Raw genomic sequence first — 24,552 nt, forward strand, 5'->3', positions numbered from 1 at the left:
GAGACAGAAAAGTGGTGAGAATGATAGGAGGAGAACCAAGAGAGCAATGTCATAAAACCTAGCAAGGAAAGAGTATTTCAGGGCAGAAAGTAATCAACAGTATTAAATGCTTCAGAGAGTTCTTATAGTTAAGATATAATGCATAATATACAAATACATGCTACAGATATATAGTATACACATACATGCATAAAGCAAATATAGAAATATATGATACAAATATATAGGGTGTCCCAAAAGCATTAGGACACTTTGATGTTTGAGACACTGTATAAGAACAAGTAGTTAGGTGATCAAAAGAGAATGAAAGCAAACTAACAACAATATAAAATGTTACAAATCACTAAGAAGAGGTATAATTTTTGTTTCTACCTCATACTATCAGATTGGTCAAGGTGACAAAAAAGGGGGGAAATTACAGTTATTGGAGACACTGTAAAAAGATAGGGATACTAAAGCACTTCTAGTGTGGCTGTGAAATGGTCCAACCATTCTGGAAAGCAATTTGGAACTATACCCCAATGACTACTAAATTGTATACTTTGACTCAGCAATACCATTACTAGGAATATAAAAATTTAGTAAAGATAAAAAAAAAGTCACATTGGGAAAGGCCCCATAGTTTTAAAAAATATTTATATGAACACGTTTTTCTTGTAGCAAATAACTGGAAACCAAGTGTGAGTCCCTCAATTGTGAAATAGATGAACAAATTGTGGGAAAGGGAGCAAATTGTGGAGGAAGGAAGCTGAGGGAGCCTTATGGAGAAATGAGTCAATGATCAAGCCCCATTATGAATGTAATAGAGTATCATTTTGCCACAATAAATGGTGAATAGGATGGATTTAGAGAAGCCAGGAAGACTTACGTGAACTGATACAGAGAGAAGTGAGCAGAATCAGAACAATTTCTACAGAGCCTACAATATTGCAAATGAAATCAATGTGACAACCAATCATTACTCCTATAGTCTGAGGATACCTCCTACTTCTCAGCAGAGAGGAAATGGACTAGAGAATGAAACATACGTTTTCAGACACAAGTATTGCATGGATGTTTTGCTTGACTACGTTATAAGAAAGGACTTTTTTGTGTGTGGGGGGCAGGGGAGGAGGCTTAAGTCATGGAGGTCATAGGAAGCAGTTTATTCATATTAAAAAAAAAAGAATTAAAAGCATCTCTGAAGCCCTTAAAATAGAGCAAAAGAAAGTTCAGGAGAGGACATAGAAAATTAGGACAGTATTAATGTGATTGTGTTAAAGTTAACGTATGTTTTAAAAAAAAAGCTAACTATACCTAGATCTTGTGCTTAGAGTTAGTCTACTTCTACTTCCACCATGAATTGTAAAGAATGTAGGCTGTCTGGCCATTACAAACAGAAAATGCCCTGGTTCTATTAAGCTGTTATTTAATATAAACTAAAAATGCAAACCAAACCAAACACCCTTAACTACTTTGAGTTTCTTACAAAACCAGCACCAACTCACAGTCATCAAAAAGGTCCAGACTTATGGGATGTCCCTTTAACTGAAAGGGCGGAGAGTAAAGTTTTCACCTATACTTTCATTTTGGGGTTCAGGTTCTCCGTTAAACCACCTGAGTTTTGGAGACTTCCCCTGCCCTACGCCTCCCCCCACCCCGCTCCCTCCACTTCGGGCGGGTGCACCCCGGATCATCTGCCGGGAAGAGCCCCTGGGAAGCATCCAAACCCTCCCGCCGAGTCTGTTTCTCCCCCAGCCCGCGAGAGCACTAGCACCAGGGGCGGGGGAGGGAGAAGGAAGCTGGAGGAGGGGGTGTGGCGGAATGGACCAATGGTCGCGCCCTATTGGTCCCTTCTCGGTTTCCCCGCCCACAAGGCTGAGAGTCGGCGGGGGCGGGCCACGTAGCTGCCAGGGCCGGCACTGTGGCGAGAACGTGGGGCCGGACGGAGGTAAGTGGAGCGGCCTGGGGCTGATCTCTGTCGTCCTCCTCCTCCTTCTCGTCTCCCTGGAGAGCGGACCCGCGACGCCAGCCGGCCTCCAGAGCTCCCCGGGTGAGAGTGGGAGGGTAAGGGTGCATGAAGGGCGGGCGGCGGCGCGAGGCATTCGTGGAGTGTGCGGATCACGAAATGGACCCTACCCTTGCATCTTGGCAGCTGGTTGCAGCGTTTTGGCGCCGGGAGCGGTTTTCGGCGTTTGCATTTAAAGCTGGGTTGGGATAGAAGCTGATTCTGCAGTGGGTGCTCCCTGCCCGCAAAGGGCTTGCAAACTCAGCAAACTTTATTGATTTTCCTTTTGGTTTCACTGGATTGCTGTCCACTTATGAGTAACTTTTTTTTTGTCCATAAGAGGAATTAGAATAGGTTCCTTACGTTCCAAGGGTGGGGAATCTTTCCTGTATATTTCAATTCAGCTGCATTTGTCTTGGAGCTCACTGTTTTCCAAAATCGTGTTCCTTGCATTGCAAAGACTTATGGGTGCAAGGCCCAGCCTTTGCAAAGCAGCCTTGTTAGTTGGCTGTATTTTGCCTTTGCGGCAGTTTCTCAGAGGAGCTGGGGAAACTAGCTTGATTTTTTTTAAGGGTGTGGTGTGGGGAGAATTGCATTTTTAAATACATACTATTTGTTTTAATTGGGGAGACATCTGAGAGATGGCATGTTGACACTCTCACTTCTGACCTCTTTATCAGTTAGTAGTAGTCAGTGACGACTTGGGATAGGTTTTAATGAAGGCATGGACTTAAAGCTGTTGAAACTAACCAGTTTATGGCGCTGGGAGTTTAATTTAACATGGGCTTTCAATTTAGAAATCTCGGTTAGGACAAAAACATCTAGAAGGTAGCAGTGGGAAGAGAGAGATTTAGATGACTCAGGTGATTTGGAGGGAGATAAAAAAAAAAAAACCACCGCATTGGTTGCTGAGATGAGTATTTTAGCTTTGTTAAACTAACCGCCAGTTCCACCTCGGACAAGATCTTTCAGTTCTCTGGGCCTCGGTTGTGTTTATTTTAAACAAGCATTTATTAAGCATGGCACGGTGCCTGGCCCATAGTAGGCACTTAATGGTTACTTATCCCACTCTCTTTTTATATTACAGGCACATTATGCCTATCGTGTGCTAAATATTTTACAAATACTACGTTATATCATCCTCAACAACGACACTGGGAATTAGGTACTATTATTATCCACATTTTACAGGTGAGGAAACTGAAGCAGGTAGAGGTTAAGTGACTTGCTCAGCATCACACAACTTTTAGGTGTCTAAAGTCAGCTTTGAACTGATGTCTTTCTGTCAACAAGTTCAGGATCCCAATGATAGGGCTGCATTATATCCTGTCGAAAGCCCCATTTACTTTGTAATTCTGTGTTTGTTGGCAAGTTAGATGGATGCTTTCTTAAATTATGGAGTGTCCGCAAAAATTCTAATGGACAAAAAATGCCTTTCTAATATTCTGATATGCCACTGTTTAAATTTCTATTGGACACAAGGATTGAGTTCACTACTATAATATTTTTTTAGGAGATTGCTATTTAAATGTGTTCTAAGCAACTTTTGTGCAAACAACAATAATACACTTTGAAGTTAGTATTCAGGTAGAGTGTTTTTCTCAATTCACAACTACTGCCCTCTCATTTGCTAGTGACTGTATTAGGCAATTTGACTTTTGTGCTCAGTGATATATATATATATATATATATATATATGGTGTGTGTATATGTATATATGTATGTTTGTATACATATATACACACAATACACATATGATATGAATATATTTAAATACACCCATATATGCAAATATTTATACATATACACACATATTTACATGTACACATGTATATAGCTGTATATGTGTACATATATGTGTATGTGTGTGTATTCACACACACAACACTTCAGTTATCACCCACTGGTGATTTATTTAAGCATTTATTTAACTGCTATTTTCTTAATTAGGGGCAACCTAATTTGAGCCTATTAGTGCTGTTTTTACTATACTTTAAATGGACTTCCAGCCCTGTTGATAATAGTTAAAACCATTACTTTGAGGGATATTTACCAGTTGGTTATTAATCCCTACAAATGAGATGCTTCTCTTATTTATAGGAATTGGGTCCAGTCAACTTGTGGATTTTCTGCAGTTATACAGTCACAATTTTTTTTTTCCTCCAAATTTTAATATAAATATTTCTGAAAATAATTTTTATTAAAACTTAACATATTTGCAAATGAGTGAATGAATGAAAATGCATTTATTAACCCCCTACTATGTATGAGGCACTGTGATAAGTATTGGGGACACAAATACAAAAGTGAGACCATTCTTGCCCTCAACAAGCTTATATTATAGTGTCTAGAGAAGAGCATGGTTTTTAGTGAAGGGAGTTTTAGTCTTTGGAGTCACAGGAATGGGGACTGGAAGCATAGAGCAGTCAACTTCTGTTACCTTTTCAGAATAGATATAGTTGATTTGGTTACAACTGTTCACAGAGCAAGTGTTAGAAAATTGCTGTGAGGTTGCAGAATGCAGTATTTCACCATATCTCACTGAATAATTATTTCAGATTTTATGTAAAAAGTGGGGTGTGACCATTATGTGAAGCCTAAAATTAAAAACAAATTGTTTTGGTTTTACTTGTCTTTTAGTTTCTGCTAGTCTTGCACCAACTTTTCACTCACTGAAAACTATCTTTCTGCAGCTCTGTTTCCATGCAGTTCAGGGAACACAATCGCTTTCAACTTGAAGCCCGAAGGATAGTTTTTATATTTACCCAATAATCAGAAAGAAATACTTCACATTAATGTATCGCTGGCAGATGAACTTAATGGTTTAGATAACATGGGAAGATGCATTCTTATGATATCACATGACTTACTCGTGGCAGCTTCACCTGCCTGCTCCCCGTGTGCCCATGGCTTTTCATTGAGTTGAGTGACAATACTGTTACTACTGCAGCACTCTGTACAGGCCATGCAAGTTGGCTTTCAGCAATGTACTGACAGTGGGCTCTGAGAATTCTAGGTTCCTAGTGCATGACAGATAAATATGTTATCTATATATCACTGTTGCTGCTCTGTTTGCCTTTTAAGTGGTGTGCTGAACAGAATTATACCATGCGATGATTATGCAAGGGAAGTTTAGAAACCTCTCCCCCCAATTTTTTTTGGGGGGGAAGGAGGAGGAGGAACAGGGTAAGATGATTATGTGGTGAAATATGATAGATGGCAAGTTGTGATCTATGTGAAACAAAGTCTAGGAACTGGTTAGCTGTAGTGGGCTAGGTGCCTTAGTGCTTATTCACCAATCTAGGCAGCTCAGGTGTAGGGCTGAATTTCAGGGCTTCAAAGCTGAATGGATTTACTTCCTCCAGAATGTCTAGAGGTTGGTAGATAAGGCCATATATCCAGGCTGGATGAATGTCATTAGCCCCCTTCTCTCTCACACTTGGCTAGAGTATGTCTAAAAAGTTGGTAAGTTTTTCATTTCTTATGATGTAAGGAATACTAGATCATGACATGTATTTATTTGGACTCGGGTTGAGAAAATTTGACTCCTAGGATGGTTGAGTTTGATCTGTTGTTAATTTGAGCAACTCATTAAAAAGATCAACTTAGGATGGTTCAGGTTTGAGAAAGATAAATGAAATCTCATCAGGAATAATATTTTTTAGGGTGAAAAAGCTGTGAGAAAATTAAAAATGTTATTTTTTCATCCAAATAATACGTAATAGGATTGCTGATATCTCCTAGTTCTAAGAAATCTTTACTTTATCATAAAGAAATTTGGCTTAACTAACAAAGAAATAAAATAAGGTGATGATCTTTGCTGCTGTACAGAGCTCTTTCATCACATCAATACTTCCTTTTCTTTTTTTTATCAAATACTTTATTAACTTTTGATTTACATCATTCATTTCCACCAGATTTTGAGTTACAAATTTTCTCCCCGTTTTTCCCCTACCCATCACCCCAAAATTGCAGTCACACAGGATACCCCCTCCTCCAATCTGCTCTCTCCCATATCTTCTCCCATACTCCCTTTGACTTTCCAGTATGGCACAGTGGATCTCTATTCCCCAGTGCCTGTATATATTATTTCCCATTTACATGTAAAATAATATTGATAATAATATATATGTATATATATATTTTAAACATTTTATTTTAAAACTTTGAATTCCAGATTCATTGCCTTCCTCCCTTGTCACCCGCCCTTAATGAGAAGATAAGCAATTCAATATAGGTTGTACATGTGTAGCTGTGCAAAACATTTCCATAGTAGATATATTGTAAAAGAGTGACTATATTTTCCTCCCTCGTATCCCACCTCCCACTTGTTCTGTTCTCTTCTTTGATCCTGTCCTTTTTCAAAAGTGGGTGCTTCCAACTTCCCTCTCCCCCCAGCCTGCCCTCCCTTCCATCATCCCCCCTCTCATCCCCTTCCCCCTACTCTCCTGGAGTGTGAGATATCCTATTTAGTCTGTATGTCATTGCCTCCCTAAGCCAAATTCAGTGAGAGTAAGGTTGACTCATTCCCTTTTGACGTCCTGTTCTTGCCCTCCTTTGTAACCATTTTCCATTACCTCTTCTATGTGAGATAGTTTACACCAATCTGTCTCTCCCTATCTCTTCTCATTATATTCCTCTCTTACCTCTTAATTTCACCTTTTAAGTATCATCCCTTCCCATTAAACTGGTCCTGTGCCCTCTATGTCTACCTATAAACATATATACACACATTCACATATGCCCATAAACCCTCCTACATAGACATATATGTGTGTGTATACATATATGTATACATGTATATGTATACACACACATTTTTATTCCCTTCAGTTATTCTCATACTGTGAAAAGTTTCATCAGTTACAATTATCTTTTTTCCATGTAGGAATGTAAATAGTTCAACTTTGATAAGTTTCTTGTGATTTCTTTTCCCTGTTTACCTTCTTATGCTTCTCTTGCTTCTTGTATCTGAATGTCAAATTTTCTATTCAATTCTGTTTTTTCATCAAGAATGCTTGAAAGTCCTCTATTCCACTGAATGACCATATTTTTCCCCTGAAACATGATACTCAGTTTTGCTGAGTTTTGGGTAGGTGATTCTTGGTTTTAATCCCAGCTCCTTTGCCCTCCGGAATATCGTATTCTAAACCTTTCGATCCCTCACTGTAGAAACTGCCAGATCCTGTGTTATCCTGATTTTGTTTCCAAAGTATTCAAATTGTTTCTTCCTGGCTGCTTGTAATATTTTCTCCTTGATCTGGGAATTCTGGAACCTGGGTATAATATCCCTAGGAGTTTTCTTTTTGGGATCTTTTTCAGGAGGTGATTGGTAGATTCTTTCAACCTCTATTTTGCCCTCTGGTTCTAAAACATCAGGGCAATTTTCCTTGAGAATTTCTTGAAGGATGATTTCTAGGTTCTTTCTTTGATCATAGCTTTCAGGTAGTCCAATAATTTTTAATTCCCTGGATCTATTTTCCAGGTCAGTGGTTTTCCCAGTGAGATATTTCACATTACCTTCTATTTTTTCATTTGTTTGGATCTGTTTAATAGTATCTTGATTTCTCATAAAGTCACTAGCTTCCATTTGCTCCAGTCTAATTCTGAAGGAATTTTAGTGAGCTTTTGAGATTCTTTTTCCATCTGGCATATTTGGCTTTTTAAGGCATTCTTCTCCTCATTGCCTTTTTGAGCCTCTTTTGCCATTTGAGTTAGTCTATTTTTTAAGGTGTTATTTTCTTTTAATCAGGTTGTTGACTCTCATTTCATAATTTTCTTGCATCCTCATTTCTCTTCCCAATTTTTCCTCCACTTCTCTTATTTGGCTTTCAAAATTCTTCTTAAGCTCCTCTGTGGCCTGTAACCAGCTCGTATTTTTCTTGGAAGCTTTTGGTGCAGGAGTTCTGACTTCATTGTCTTCCTCCTGTTCCATGCTTTGATCCTTTTTGTCCCCAGAATAGGAGTCTAATGTTGGATTCTTTGCTTTGCTTCCTTCGTTTACTCATGTTGCCACTCAATTACTTGACTTTTGGGCTTTTTGCCACAGTAGGACTCTGCTACTAGACAGGGGAGCTTTGTTCCAAATGCTGGGGTTTTCTTAGCTGTCTAAGGCATTAGTTGGGTGCCTTCTTTGAAGCCTCCACAACTCTCTGGCAAGCTGGTCGCACACCCCAGGACCTCCACCTGAGACCTCAATCCAGATCCAAGCAAGTTAAAGCAAGAGTGATTACCCCTCAGACTGGTGGCTTGGTCCCCCTACACTCTTCAGGCCAGGCTCTGAAGCTGCCATGTGACTGCTGCATGAGGTGCCTCAGCGGCTTCTCCCTCCAGGGGATGAAGGCCGATGCACTGCCAGTCTACTGGATCCCAAAGTCCACGCTGCACTGACCTCTCACTTTGTCCTTAGCATCTATGCTTTGATAATTCTGGAAACTGCCACAGCTGCTGGTCATCTGAAGTCCTTCCAGCTCGTGGTTGGTCAGGTCCGCCCTGGGGCTAAAACCTCCCTGCTGGCTGCTCCCTTGCTGGCCTGCTGGGCTGTCCTCAGTGGGAGGTTAGCTTCTCTGTATCATTTTGTGGGTTCTGTTGCTCCAAAGTTTGTTCAGAGTCACCTTTTACGTGAATTGGAGGTGGTGGGAGCCCGAGTCCAGTGGAAGTCCTGTTTCTACTCCGCCATCTTGACTCAGCCTCCCAATACTTCCTTTTCTAAGGGGTATGAAATTTACTAGGCTTTCAGTTCATGTGATGGTTAACTTTGCACCATATTGTACCTTTAAAATATTTCCTTGAGTCTTTAGGTTTACTGTACAATAAATCATGGGATTTTGACTCAATTCAGAATGGGGATAGGCCTACAAAGTTGATATACAACACTAAAAGCATTTGCTGAAGAAATTAATATTAGACAATTCTCAAAGGAGTACCTAACCTCTTTAAAAGAGCACCCTTGCCAAGCAATGTAGAAATATTTGCATACAAATAATATCTATGTTAACTATATATCTACCCATGTCAGTTCATAAAAGCACATTCCAAAAGATGTCAGCTTATTCATTTAGCCTCATTCATGTCATTGTATGTACTTCACTTGAAAATAGTACTACTTTAAAAAAGAAACCCAAAACCCTGAGCTGCTTTAATTCTGACTGAACTGGATCCCAGTTAACCTAAAGGATAGTTACTATTATGTAGGTATAATAACAGCATGCATTTATTTATTGATTCTTTTTTTTTTTCAAGATAAGTATTGTGATCGTTATCCCCATTTTACAGCTAAGGAAACTGAAGATGGAGCAGGAGAAATGAATTCCAAGGTTACATATCTAATAAGTTTTGGAATGTAGACATACAAATACATATATATCAGCTAATTTAATAAAGGAAGAGGTGCTATTGGGTAGATTGGGGATGGGGAGTAGGGGGAGAGTCAAGAAAGACCTATTGTAGGAGGTGGTATTAGAGCTGAACTTGGAAAGGGCTTGGGGATTATAAGGCCCATCACCCCAAGGCCTGCCCTTGCTTGCTCAGGCCCTTTTGGGCCTCCCAGGACTTGTTTAGGCTGTTTGGCTGCTCACGTGGCTTACATGAGATGAGTTACCAACTGTATCCTTTGGGTCGGATGGACGACATCACCAGTGTCCTGCACGTGCCTCCTCCAGGTCTTATCATCTCCTGTACCTTCATATACCTTTACTTTCACTATCATCTGACCCAGTGTCTTAGCCTAAGGACCTCTGGGTGTTGTTACCTGTCCTCCTCTGAACCTTTAGAACTCCTGGGTCTTTACATCTGCCCTACAGCTGAACTTTCCCTTGCATGTTGTTTTGCCCAGTTTTTTTTTGAAAACAGGTTGTCTTGCTTTTTCTATTTACATCTTCATTGCTTAGCACAGTACTTAGCACATGTGTTGAATAACCTCTCATTCATTCATTCAAGAAGTAGAGAGGTGAGAGAGAATGGGGAACAGCTTGTGCAAAACAGAGAATAGATGGAATGTCATGTGTGAGGAGCAGCAAGAGGGACAATTTGGCTGGACGATGGAGCGGGTGAAGGGACCACTGCAGGGGAAGACTGCAAAAGTAGATTAGACAAAGCTTAGAAAGTACTTCTGATCCTTGAATAGAGGGGTTTGTATTTGATCGGTTAGTGCTAGGGAGCCGTTTTGGTCCAGTGGGTCAGCGAGAGTTGAGGCTGTTTGGGCCTGCTGCAGTTTGGGGGTCTCAGAAGCAGGGCTTCAGTGCCTCTCTCTGGCTAGCACAGGCCAGCCAACAGCTCCTGCCAAGCAAGACCTGTGCTTTCAGAATATCCCTTTGGCATCCCATTGGAGAATGGATTTGACAGGGGAGAGACTCAGTATGTTCCCCTCTACTAACCTTCGCACACATGCATAGGATTAAGTGTTAGACTCATAAAATTAGTTTTAGTTTTTTCCTTCCTTATTGATGTATTCCCTCTACCAATTTTTTCCATTAACAAGGGCCAGAAACCCTGAGGGTCTTCCCCTCTCAGAATGAATTTTTTTTGGGGGGGGGGTTAGGTAAAAGAGACCATTCTTTGCCTCCCTTCTTACCTAGCCTTAATCACTGAATGGGCATTGCCTCAGTCAAACTGAGACTTGGGAAAGACCTTTGGCTTAAAAAGGCCAAGGTTTCCCCACTGCATCTGGGGCCATCTCCATTCATCCTGATCTGTATCTGGCCATTGGACCCAGATGGTTCCAGAGGAGAAAGTGAAGCTGGTGACTTTGCACAGCCCTCCCTCACTTAAATCCAATTTACTTGCGAGTCATGGCATCACCTTCTTGATGTGGTTCTCTTTAATAACGAAGGACAAACAACAAGAAGGGTAGATGTGTTTGGCTACATGTCTGATGTTTTAAGTAAATTTCAACAAGCATTATGGATTTAAGTTGATGTGATTATTCACTCAGTAAGTTCTTATTATGTGCCTTGTACTGTGTCAAGGGCTGGAGGAGATAGGAAGACAAGGCCAGTCAGTCTCTTGGGAATGTGCAAGGGTGAGCCATTTGAAGTCCTTAGACCTCAGTTTCCTCATCTATAAAATAATAGAGTTGGACTAGATGGTCTCTGATATCCCTTTCAACTCTAGCTCTCTTGTCCAATGACCCTAAGTCCTGAGGTCAGAATACTGGGGTGGTAGGAATGTACTGAGATGGGCAGACAGATGCAGGTATTGGCCCTTATGCAGTTTTTCCCTTACTTCTTGCCATTTTGTAGATGGTTGGAAAGGGGAGCAAATGGTTACTATTTCACTGGACATAGCGCTTGGTGTATGTGACAGTGAGGTGATTGGAAGCCATCTTACGTATTCTAAGTACAGGAAAGAAGTGCATTGTGATTGCTGTGTGTGTGTGTGTGTGTATGCGCGCGTGCATGCATGTTTATGTGTGTAGATAGATGAGTGCATTTTCTCAGTGATGAGGGAGTGGTTACAAGTTTTGATAGAGGCTGAGTGCTTGGGACTCCTTACTAGTGCATGTTAAAAATTGGCAGGAGAGCAAAGAAAGTGGGTGTGGGAACATGTGCCTTGAAGGACTCGTCTGAACTCAATAAGTGCTGTGTCTGAGAGCCCTTCCTGAGTCCTCTGAGGGAAGAGGCCTATGAAGGAGCTGATCACCATCCTTCTTGATCTGAGAGGAGGTGGGTATGAGAGGAGATCTGAGCATAAAGAAGAAATTATGATGGAAAAGACTTCTAAATTGCTGCCTCTAACCTTGAGTGGACATACTTCAGTGATAAAGGAGAAAAGAGTGAATGATTAGAGGGGCCTTTGGCACTAAGCCCTTTGAGAGGAGGTTTGAGAGTCAGGCCAACTGAAAGTAAAATTGACAGAGTATTGTCACTTGAGTACTTGGACAACCTATCAGAGAGAGTCCTTTCTTCCCTCTTGTCAGTCAGCAAACTGCATGGTACACACTGTAGGTACTCAGGATACAGAGACAAATATGAATGGTGCCTTCCCTCAAGAAGCTTAAATTCTTTTGGAGACAAAGGCACATCCATACATTGTCATTCAGTAATGTCTGGCTCTGTGATCCTGTGTGAGGTTTTCTTGGTAAATATACTGGAGTGGTTTGCTATTCACTCCTTCAGTGGATTTAGGCAAACTGAGTTAAGTGAATTGCACAGGGTCATACAGCTAGTGAGTGTTTGTGGTCAGGTTTGAACACAGGTCTTCCTGACTCCAGGCACAGCCATCTAGCTGCCTTCACATACATGTGTAGGTGCATACAAAATAAGGGCCCTAGGTCAAGTGACTTTTATCTTTCTGGTCTTTATTTTCCCTGCTTTGTAAAATGAGGGTACTGGACTAGATAAATGACCTCTGAGCTTTCTTCCAACTTGTTCCCTACGCCATTCAACAGACATTTATTGAACAACTACTGTGTGCTAGGTTCTAGGTATAGAGACAAAGATCAATCAGCTTTTGCCCTCGGGAGCTTATAGTCTTCCTTCTTTCTACTGTGGTCCTTCTAATTTAAACATTTTCTGGCCAGGAATAACTAAAACATACATTTCTTTAGTCCTTTAACATTTAAAAAGCACCTCCTCCCTACAGCTCTGTCAAAACTGATGATCTAAGTATTTGGGCCATGGCCACAAAGGGAATATGTTATAACTGGGTTTTGAGCACTTGTTTCTTCAGATTAATTATCTTTGAAGATTCATTCTTTCCTATTAAGATGAGTGGCTCTGTTCCTAAAAAGTATGCTGCCTTGCAAGGGCAAGATAGTCTTTTTCTTTGAAAATTAAAAAAGGTTAAGTATTTATTTTTCTCTTCTTTCCATCATGTTAGCCCCATTAGGGAAAAAACAAAACAACCTTTGTAATGTATATGCATAGCTAAGTGAAAAATTCCCACATTGGCCATGTCCAAAATGTGTCCCATTCTTCATCATTTTTCACCTCTTTGCCCAGAAGTGGGTAGCATTCTTCATCATTGGTCCTCTGGAATAGTAATTGGTCATTATTATTTTGTCTTTCGAATTATTTTTCTTTACAGTGTTCTTACTTTATGTGTTCTCTTAGTTCTGCTCATTTCTCTCTGCATCAGTTCATATCTGTCTTCTCAGCTTTCTCTGAAACTCATTTTTGTCATTTCTTATGGCACAATAGTATTACATTCATATGTCATAATTTGTTAAGCCATTTCCCAATTGAGTGCTGTTTCTTCCCTCAGAGAGTATCACGCCTATGACCTTGTTTGGGAAGATTTTATTTTTAAAAGGATGTCTAGAAAGGGAACAAATGATTTCAGTGCTTATGGTCTTGGGATTTAGAACTGAAACAGACCTTAGCAATCTAGTTCAACTTCCTCAATTTACAGGTGAGGAAACTGAAATCCAGAGAGGGAAGTAGCTTAGGGTCATACAGAATAATTAGCAGAGCTGGGATTCAAAGCCAGGTCTTCTAACATCAAATCTAGTAGCTCCCCATCACTCCCCTTCTCCTCCTCCCATGGGGTGGTTGGAAGCCCCTGGGTGCTATGAGCATGAGGAGACATAGTAATTATGCAGGTATAAGTAGGTAAATGGGAACTAACCTGGGGGCCTAAGTCAAATTTGGGAACTTGCCTAAGAGTAAACAAATTATGGAGGATGAAGACTTGACAGCCTAACTGACATAAAAGTGAGCAAGTGATCGGTAGAGTAAGTATGGCGCAGGCAATGATAAAAGCTGTAAGTATAGATTTTGTCAAATATGTCTTTGAGTTATGGGTGTCATTGAGTTTGCATTAGGGTTTCTGTTCATCAGAAACAGTGCCTGGGTAGATGAGGGAAACCAGATGAGCTAGCAGCTAATGTTTTTTTGTAATAGTAAAAAGGGACTGTAGCATAGTGTTATCAAAATACATACATATGTACAAACATACATATAGACATATATGTATATGTGTGTATAAAATGAATTCATGAACCCTAGGTTAAAAACTGAGTTAGAGGAAGGCCTTTGGCATTGTTGGATAGACCCTGGATAGGATTTATGGGAAGAAAAGGACAGAAATTGTTTAGGTTAAGAAGGTGTTTATGGGTTAAAATCTATTTGGTTGGAGGTGTAGAGTATTTATATTGATGAAATCATAGATCTCTTGAAGTAGTACAGTGCTTTAAAGTAATGATATTGAGCTAAAGCTGAAACAGGGGCCACTAATCTGTACATAAGGATCCCTGCAGGCTGCATATTTACTTAGTTTTAATAGGGACCATTATCTATGTCTAGTTTTAGTTTTTATTTTTAAAAAAATATTTCCCAATTACATTTTAATATTGTTCCAGGTGCACTAGGGAATATTGTGGTTTGCATGCAGCCCTGGATAGTGTGTTTGACATCCAGGCTTTAAAGGGGGCCTACAAGTCTTACATATGTTTCATTTTCCCCAACCCCAATTTTGCATTATGAACATTGCATAGAAAAAATTTCTCTTCTGCCCTCCAAATTTGGCTTCACAATCTCTACAAATTTTATCTGTAAACATGTGACCTCTCATTTGAAAGAATGTAGTGGAAGTTAGGGCTGAAAGGTGAACATATCTATACATTTTAAGGAATGTAGGTTACTTTTGCCTTAAAGAGCCCAGAGACATGAGTAATTGTGGATGGAGGGAGGACTGCTAAAACACAGCTTATTGTGGTTCTGATAGATACTTGGTGCAACCTGGAATAAATGGGACTGGGACTTTTCTTTGATTTTAGTTGCTGAAAATAGTTAATTGAGATTCTGTGTTTTCCTCTTGCTTTTCTTCAGTGTTTTCTCATGTTCCATTCACTGCCTGTGTAGAAATTCCATTCTATTGAGGTTGTGCAGAAGGTGTGACAGACTCTGGAGGACACAGAAAAACTAGGCTCAAAGGCTTCCAAAATTCAGAAAATTGTTAGTATCTAAAATACAATATAGTATTAAAAGGTAACATAATTTTAATGATTTATTTTAATTTAATAATTATTAACTGTTTGATTATTAATTTTTTTTACTGTTAACATCTATATATGCTATGAAAGCCTATGACATGCTAAAATGAGCCGTGGTTTCCTCATCTGAAATGTCAGTACCCACCTCAAAAAATGGTTATTGTGAAAATAATGTGAAATAATGTATTTGAAAACTCTTTGTAACTGTAATTTGCTAGAGAAATGTTATTAATAGTCCCACAATTTGTGGTTTTCTCAGTGTCGGCATTCCCTTCACTGTTGCAGATTGCAGCCTCTCCTTTCCATTTTAGCTTGTTGCAAGGCACTTTCCATATGTACTTGCTTAGAGTTACCCTGTGTGAAGTATGTGCTGTTGTTATCCTCTTGTCATAGATGAACAAATGATAGCTAAGAGAGAGTAACTGAATTGCCTGGGATCATATAAGCTAATAAATGTCTGAATTGGAATTGGAATCTACCCATTTCCAGGTCTGGCATTCTATCCACCATGCCTCTGTAATTCACTTTGTCCCACCTGGGGTAGGAACTGATTATTCTTCCTGGGTGCCCAGGGAATTGGGAAAGAGAAGGGGCAGGCTAGTTCCTGAGTTGCTTTGGCATCACTCTTCCCCTCTACTCCACCCCCCCAGCCAGTGACTGGCCTCTCTGGATAGTGCCTTGCACATAGTAGGTACCATGATAAATAATTTGTTGAATTGAATTCATTTGAACTGAGCTAGGCTATTCCCAGATGACACATGTACCTTCTGTCACTGGACTCTCATTTGAAGCTTTCCTATCTTATTAAGACCTGCCATGCATTCAGTGTGTTAGCTCTCTTTCCAACTTTGTGTCAGCTCCAAATTTGCTGTGTGACATTTATGCCTGAATCCAGGTAATTGTAAGAATGTTACATAGACCTAGGCAAAATTTAAATCCTTGGCGCATACTTTTTGCAGTTTGACTTTGAATTATTAATTTTAGAATTTGGCCATTCAACCAGCTCACATTCCATATTATTCCATGCTGCCTAGCCCATGTATCTCCATTTTTTTTTTCACAGAAGTGACTTGGTATACATGAAATGCAATCATGAACTTTGCTAACATGTAACCAGATTATGTCTACAGCACTTCCCTAGTTTACTAGCTTAATGATCCTGTCAAAAAATTAAGTGAGTTTCATCTGTCATGACCTGTGCTTGATAAAGCCATGCTGTCCCTTTTTGGCTATTAGCTTCCTTTTCTAGAGGTTCACTAGTTAATAATATGTTCCAGAATTTTTCTAGGAACTGAAGTCAAGCTCACTGGCCCAAAGTTTTCAGACCATTCTTCCTTTGAGGAAGATGTATAATGATCTGTATTTTATGTCTGTGGGTCAGTGTATTAAAAGTGCTCTTTACTTGGAAAACAGAAAGATGCTGCTGAATTTTTGGTGTTCTTGGGTATATAGTACGTTAGGAGGGTAGCTGTCATAAGAGCTGCCAATTTAATATTAAAAAAACAAACATAGTACATCGAAAAATTTTAAGGCTTATTCTTATCTCTATCCCACCTACTCCTCAGGTAAATATTATGTAGGGCTGACCTGGAATCTACATTTGAGTTTTTGAAAGGCATGTCCTTTATTAATTCACCAAAATGAGAAATTGCATATTACAGTAAAAAGTGAAATAAGACATATTAGGGGTGTTTAAGCTACTTAAGAAGACAAAGGCTTCCAGCTGCCTGAGTTTTATTTGTAATTGAGTTCTAGTTAATATAGTAACTAGAAAATAATATACCTGTATATTTCTTTTTATTTTTTTCTCTTTAAAAATTGTTAAATTTATTTTTAATGTTCTTTTAAAAAATGTTTCAAACTCTCTCACCCCTCTCCCACCCAACTGAGAAGGCAAGCAGTATATTAACTATACATGTGAAATCATGCAAAACATATTTACATATTAACTATATTACAAAAAAAGCAAGGAAAATGAAGAAAGAAAACTATACTTCAGTTTGCACCCAGTTTATCAGTTTTCTTTGGAGGTGGATAGCATTTTTCATCATGAATCCTTGGTAATTTTCTTGGGTCATTATATTATCAGAGTACCTGTCTTTCACAGTTGATCATTACATTATTACTTTCACTGTGTTACTTTCTCTTGGTTCTGCTCACTTCACTTTATATTCGTATAGATCTTTCCCTGTTTTTCTGAAATCATCTTCATTATTTCTTACAGCACGATCATATGCCATAACTTGTTCAGTCATTCCCAAATTGATGAATATTCCCTCAATTTCCAATTCTTTGCCACTGTAAAAAGAGTTGTCATAAATATTTTTGTATATATAAATCCTTTTCTTTTTTCTTTGGTCTTTTTGGGATACAGACCCAGTAGGAGTATTGTTGGGTAGAAGGGTATGTACAATTTTATAGCCCTTTAGGCATAGTTTCAGATTATTTTCCATAATTGTTGGACCGGTTCACAACTCTTTCAACAGTTCATTAGCATTCTAATTTTCCCTCATCCCCTCCAACATTTGTCATTTCTGATAGGTGACAGGTGATACCTCAGAGTTGTTTTAATTTGCATTTCTCCAATGAATAGTGATTTAGAGTATTTTTAAAATATATCTCTAGATAGCTTTGATTTCTTTTTCTGGAAACTGCTAGTTCATACTCCTTGACAATTTATCATTTGGGGTATGGCCCTTGTTTTTATAAACTTAATTCTGTTTCCTATATATTTGAGAAAAGAGGCCTTTATCAGAAAAACTTGTTGTAAAAACTTTTGATATTACTTCACTGTCTGATTTCTTCTATCAAAACATAGTTTCACTGGTTATCTCTTTGAATTATCTATTTTTGCTTTTGTTTTGTCTGAGATCATAATTATTACCTCTGCCTTTTTTAAATTTCAGCTAAGGCATGATAGAATCTGTTTCATCTGCTTATTTTGACTCTGAGTTGGTCTGTTTCAGGTGTGTCTCTTGTAAGCAATATATTGTTGGATTCTGGTTTCTAATTCATTCTGCTATCTGCTTCCATTTTATGACTGTATTCATCCATTTATATTCATGTTTATGATTATTAACTCTTGGTGTTCTTTCCTCTAATGTATGTCATAGTCTCTACTGAATAGATCTTTCTGGTTCCTTTCAGAGGTAAGATTGTATGAATCAGGCACCTGGGTGGACAGAGCTGAGCTGATAGAATACCTGGTCTGGAGGAACACCTGAGTTCAAATCTAGTCTCAGACACTTATTAGCTGAGTAACTTAACCTAGCAAGTCATTTAACCTCTCTATCTAACTCAGTTTCTTCAACTGCAAGATGCTGATAATAACCGCACTTATTGTCTAGGATTGTGAGAATCAGATGTAATATCTGTCAAGTTCTTAGTACAGTTACCTGGCACATAGTAGGTACTATATAAATGTTAGTTTGTTTCCTCCTCCTCGATTATCCCAGTGACAGTAGGCACTTGTTTCCTTCCTTTTTTTCAGGTTGTGTGTGTGTGTGTGTGCGTGTGTGTGTGTGTATAAAAGCTTCCTAGATACCCTAGAAACTCTGAGTATGCACACTTGTTTTTTGGTACTTTTAGTACTAGTTGATATGTATTTAAAGATTGATATCTTGGTTTTCCTTTGAAAATCAAATGACAACACAAAGATCAATGGAAACCTATACTGTGGGGGTAAATAGAATGAAATATTCTGCCAGTGATGATTGAGGAGGTATATGATTAGAAGAAGTGGACCAGGAATGTAGTGATAAGAATCAATAGATAAAAAATCTAGGTTATCCTTGAGGTAGTAAAAGAATAAAAGGAATTGTCTGAAATTGACTGAAGAACAGTCAATTAAGTAGATTCTCTTATAGAGGAATGTTAGGTTAAAAGATTAAGAAGACCTATACAAGATGATAAGATATGGAGGAATTGTGATCCATATTGGTTGGAGGAGTAATGACCCCACTAAAAGAGTAGAAAAATTCATCCTGCCTTTATTAAGTGTCTGCTTATAAGCTAGGCACTGTGACTTGGCATTTGGGATAGAAAGTCAAAAAGGAAAAGAGCCTGTTCTCAAGGAACTTGCCTTCTATTGGGGATATGGAACAGTACGCACCCAAAGTAATTTCAGGTAGGGGGGGACAGGGAAGAAAGGAGCATCAATGCCCTTAGAGGAGTGGGAGAAATTAGAAAAAAGCATGTGGAAGAGGTAATATTTGAGAGGAGCCTTGAAGGATTCTAGTGATTCAAGGTGAAAAAAATAAGGAATGTTAGCTTTCTAGGCAAAGGGAACAGCCAGCCTATCCAAATACTTGGTGGCAGGAGATGAAATTTTTTGTCTTGTGAACAGTATCTTATCAAAGTGAAAATTTGACTGTGGAATTTGAGGAATTCAGTCCACTTGAAAATGGAATGCTTCTACCTCATCTAGTTTTGTGGAAGTTAAAAAGTTTCTGTTTTGTTTTATATTTTGTTATTTTGTCTTTTTTTTTTTTTAATGTGTTGTTTGCCCTTTCAGTTTCAGTGTTTCTCTTTTAGTATTATGTAATATCAGAGAGTTATTGACATTTGTTAATCACAGCATTGGAACACTTAAGTGGTTAATAAGAAAGGGCATGTCAGAGAATATGCTGAAGAGTTATACATTTTGTTTCAAGTGTTAAAGTGGCTCCTGAATGAATTACTTTATTAATTTAAGGTTGTGGGTTTTTCCTCAAAGGCGTATAATTAATTTTCTGTGAATTCTATTTTTAGTACTAACAAATATTCTCTTATTTTTCGCAGGTTCTTTCTACGTTGTAAGATAAAAAATGTCAGAGGATATAAGGAAAAGGTTTGAGTTTCCTAATTCCCTTATCCAGTCACAGGTAATTATCTTGTTGGCAACATGTAAATTTTATTGTCATGTTAATAAAATTTCTGAATTTTTGACTTTTAAATAGTTCCTGTTAAAAAAAAAGGCCAAAACCAAACTCATGAGATATTCATTAGAAATATACTACCTAAGGAAATAATTATCTTAAACAGATCACTTTCCTTGGACTCTCTTGTTGTATCACATTTCTTAGCCTACTAGAGCCTTGATTAATTCACACTTTTTCTAAATAGGTTTTTTTTTTTTGCCTTTTTTTTGGAGGGCAATTGGGGTTAAGTGACTTACCCAAAGTCATATGGCTAGTAAGTGTGTCACGTGTTTGAGGTTGGATTTGAACTCAGGTCCTCCTGATTCCAGAGCCGGTTCTCTATTCACTATGCCACCCAGCCACCCCTAAATGGGTATTTTAAAAAATTATTTATTTATTTTTTCTAAATGGGTATTTTTTTTAAAAACATTTTTCTCCTAAATAAATAATAAGAATGTAAATATTTATTGGTGACTTTAAAAAAAAATAAACTTCAGTGATTTATCCAGGACTGAGTTCAAGTTTATCTTAATGTCTTATATTCTTTATTTGTGGTATTATATAAAATAATTAATTTTCTAGATGATCCTTTTTGAGACCATATACAATGTTTTACTGGTCCTAGGTTGTATGCTTTGATATACTTTCTCTTCTGTGAGGTCTCTTTTTCCCACCTTTTCTCTCACTGGAGTTCTTTCTGATTCTCTTCAGATGGTTATACTTGTTTCTTTCCTTTGATGTCTCCATGATAAGTACACAACCCTTTTCTGATTTACTAAAGGTTTTATCTAGCTACCATAAGTTAATGAACAGATTAAAAATAATAAAACATAGAAGAAGTATAAGAAGTCTTCAGGTTCTATGATGGTCTACCTTCTTCTCCTGTGGTAATCTAAATAGGACCTAGGCCCTTTTCACATCTCTTTATTCTTGCTTAGAAGTTAGCCTTCTTGTAAAGGAATCAAAAGTATAAGGAGAGAAAAACTTTATTGGTCTATTCCTTATCCTAAACTAAGTAAAATTTTGTCCCAGATATAACGTATGGAGCACTGTGATGTTGTTCCTCTTTTTTTTTTTTTGCTGTTGTTCATTTGTTTTTTATTATTTTTGGAATAGTACAACTGTAAAACCTTTTATTTCCTTTTTTGTTTATTTTATCTTTATTTGTTCTTAGGCAGTATCATTATAAGGCCTTTAAAATGTTTTATTATTGTTTTAAAAAAAATACAGTGTCACTTCTTAGCGACTGTCCTTCCTTTCCTTCACAGCTATGGAATCATTTGTTATAGTAGAGAAATACAGTAAATAATAAGTATACGTATTGGTCATAACTAACAGTGTCTGCCTCATTGCACGCTTAGAATCCTCTTGTCATCAGTCTTGTGAAGCCATTATTAGTTAGAGGATTTCTCAAAATTAAATGGCTTTCATTATTGTTCTATTTCATATCATTATGATTATTGTGTAAATTCTTTTCCTGGTTCTTCTCACATTCATTGTAACATTCAGACAAGGCTTCTCGGGTTTCTGGGAATTCATCCTTTTCATCCCTTGTTATGGTAAAGTAATATTCCATTACATTTACATACCACAATTTGTTCAGCTGTTCCCCAGTTGATAGGTTCCCATATTGTTTCCAGTTCTCTGCTAAAAGTGCTGTTCTAAGTATTTTTGTGTGTGTGACTTTCCCTCTATTTTTGATCTTTTCTAGAATATTCCTAGTAGTGGTATCACTCAGTTAAAGGGAATATATAGCTTGGTGACTTTTGCAGTATAGGTGCAAGTTGCTTATCAAAATGGTCAAACCATTTCACACCACCCAAAAATGCATTAATTTTACTGTCCTCTCATATCTCTTCTAACAGTCATATATTTTTTTAATTTGCCCAGTTTGCCAATCTGATAGCTTTGAGGTGGAACCTCAGATGTTTTTAATTTGCATTTGTTATTATAAATTATTTTGAGCATTTTTTTATGGTTGTGTGAAGTTTGCCTGTCTTCTCTTGAGAACTCCTTGTACCTATCTTTTGACCTACTGTTAGGGAATGGCTCTCATTCTTGTATATTTTTATCAATCCCTTATGTATCTTAGATACCATCCCTTTATTAGAGATACTTGCAGCATTCTCTCTAGTCATCACCTTCTTGGGTGACATAAGCTACACTGATTTTGTTATTGCAGAAACAAAACAAAACATGTAATCATGATTTTTTTTCTAAATCTTTTGTGATCATATCTGTCCATTGTTTGGTTAAGAAGTCTCGTAGCCATTGGTTTGAATTCTTTCTTTTTTTCTGTGATTTTTTTTTTCCTGATGTGAGCTTTTGTATTTAGGTCACAAGTACATTTGAAGCTTATCGTAGTGTACATGGTGAGATTTTGGCCTAAAGCTAATTCCTGCCAATTTGTTTTCTAATTTCCCCAGAAATTCTTGTTAAATAGGGAACTCTTACTCTGATAGTTGGTGTTTTGGGATTTATTCGATAGTGTCATATTTGTTCGCTTCTGGCTTGTTCTATTTGGTGTAACCCAAGCCAAGATTCTTTGACTCCCAACCATAGGTGGATTTGTGTTGATACTACTGGTAGGTCTGATGCGTTCCAGAAAGCATTTATTAAGCACCTCCTGTATAGTAGGCACTTGGGATGCAAAAACAAAAACAGGGCGGGGGTGGGGTGGGGTGGGGGGGGGGGGTGGGGGGGGGTGGAGAGTAAAACAATAAAGCCCTTTCCCTGAAGGAATAAGAACTGAGGAGTTTAGGTGTTTTTTTAAAAAATTCTTAGTCCCATCTTTGACCTTGGGTTATATTTTACTTTCTTTCTGGAGCTATCTTAGTATTGGATTTTTCCTTGGTCCTTGACTTCCTAAATGGAAGAAAGTGTTTCCCTGTCAGCCCTTAGAGTTTCCTCCCTTGGGTGTCAGTTACTACTTCATATCTGCCTCCTTTTCCTTCTTTCTTGGGAGGCTTAATAGTTCTGGACTCGGAAGTCTTAAGTTCTTCTCTTATCCATTTCTTTCTGTCCTGTTTGGTTTGTCTAAGGTTGTTTTTCAGGCTTGTCTGACTCTTTGTGACCCCGTTTGGGGTTTTCTTGGCAAAGATACTGGAGTAGTTATTACATCCTTCTCCAGCTCATTTTTACAGGTGAGGAAACTGAGCCACAGGGTTAAATGACTTTCCCAGGGTCACACAGCTAGTAAGTTTCTGAGGCCAGATTTGAACTCAGGAAGATGAATTTCCCTCACTCCAGGCCTGACACCACCTAGCTGCCCTTCAAACTCATATAGAAATGGGGACCATTAAACAGGGCATAAGGATCCTTGCAGGCCATATATTGATTGACTTATAAAATCCCATGTTAACATTATCTATGTTTTATATATTTTTGCTTATTTTGTTAAATATTTCCCAATTACATTTTAATCTGGTTTGGGCAACACTAGGGAGTCTCTTAGGCCACATGTGACTTGTGGGCCCTGTGGTCTGAATTGATTTCACTAGGCCCTTATCTGGAGCATTACTTTCCCCACCGCCTATAGTTCTAATAGTTAATTAGATAATAATAGCTAACATTTATATGGCTCTTACTCTGAACCAAACACTGTGCCAAGGGCTTTACAATTATGGTTTCATTTGATCCTCAGAGCAATCTTTGTATGCAGGTGCTGTTATTATCTCTTTTACAAATAAGGAAACTGAGGCAGAGGTGAAGTGATTTGGCCAGGGTTACACAACTAGGCAGTAGTTGAGTCTGGATTTAAACTTAGGCTTTCCTGACTCTACCTCAGTAATTGAGGATGCTGTGTCCACTGTAGCGCTCAACTTAGCTTTTGGACCTAGTCCCTTGGCGCCGTTTAGCCTTCATATTGCGTACCAGTTTTTTGAGGTTCCTAGGCCATGCCAGCCCCACTCTTGGATCCATTCCTCACTTTTTGTGCTTCTCTATTTGCTGACATAGTTGAGGTGACCCTACCCTTTTGCACTCTTCTGATATGTGAGTCCCTGATCCAGACCACTATTTCATGAGGGCCCAGGCCATGCTTATTTCACTTTTTGTTCTCTTCCTCACTCCCTATCCATTTTTGCCATGCCCCTTGCTTTCCAGCTCCCCTCTTTCCCTCATTAGAAGGCAAGCTCCTTTAGGATGGATACTGACCTTTTTGGTTGTATTTGTATCCCTTTTGCTTAACACAGTGTCTAGAACTTAGCAAATGTGTAACAAGTCTGTCCTTCCTCCCTCCCTCTTTTCTCCTTCCTTCCTTCTTTCCTTCCTCCCTCCCTCCCTCCCTCTTTCCTTCCTTCCTTCCTTCCTTCCTTCCTTCCTTCCTTCCTTCCTTCCTGAGTTGAAAGTGATTCTTTTGCACATTTCTCATATTTTATCTAGACCTTTTCTTTACACTTATTAAATTCTGCCTTGTATAATAATTACCATAGATGCTTTTATCTACCAACTCGCCCTCCCCCCCAGTAGATTCTATGTTGGAAGTAATGACTGATTTTTCTCTTATGTCTCCCCATTGACTACCAGGGTATCTTGCAGTTGGGAAATACAGTGTTTATTGTGATGAATTGACTCACCAGTTCAATTATGTATTGGTTTAAAATCCAAGAACTGAGTCCATTTCTCGACAGTTTTACCTAGGATAGAATAAAATGAAAGGGCTTAAAACTATATCATGACAACTTTTAATAATACTTAAGGGGGGAGACATTTGTCAACAAGATGGGTTCTCTTCT

At 38.4% G+C, this 24,552-nt stretch overlaps 1 protein-coding gene across 7 annotated transcripts in view; it reads left to right on the forward strand.

Moving 5' to 3' along the window:
• The window catches only part of FOCAD (focadhesin), a 504,358-nt gene that overhangs the window by 126,639 nt on the left and 353,167 nt on the right, over positions 1 to 24,552 (forward strand). For 2 of the 7 annotated variants that reach the window (XM_069088077.1, XM_069088083.1), the window contains exons 1-2: positions 1,823 to 1,930; positions 19,698 to 19,780. In XM_069088077.1, coding sequence (XP_068944178.1) covers positions 19,724 to 19,780 — 57 coding nt within the window. In that variant the 5' untranslated portion in view covers positions 1,823 to 1,930; positions 19,698 to 19,723. Of the gene's footprint in view, positions 1 to 1,822; positions 2,033 to 3,074; positions 3,179 to 19,697; positions 19,781 to 24,552 lie in introns of those variants that run through there. The other 5 variants (XM_069088081.1, XM_069088082.1, XM_069088078.1 and 2 more) reach the window with 5 other exon arrangements.

Source organism: Petaurus breviceps, unplaced genomic scaffold (assembly GCF_028583685.1).
Source record: "Petaurus breviceps papuanus isolate PSGF00001 unplaced genomic scaffold, PetGlider_PUasm1.0 184, whole genome shotgun sequence".
Lineage (NCBI taxonomy): Eukaryota > Metazoa > Chordata > Mammalia > Diprotodontia > Petauridae > Petaurus > Petaurus breviceps.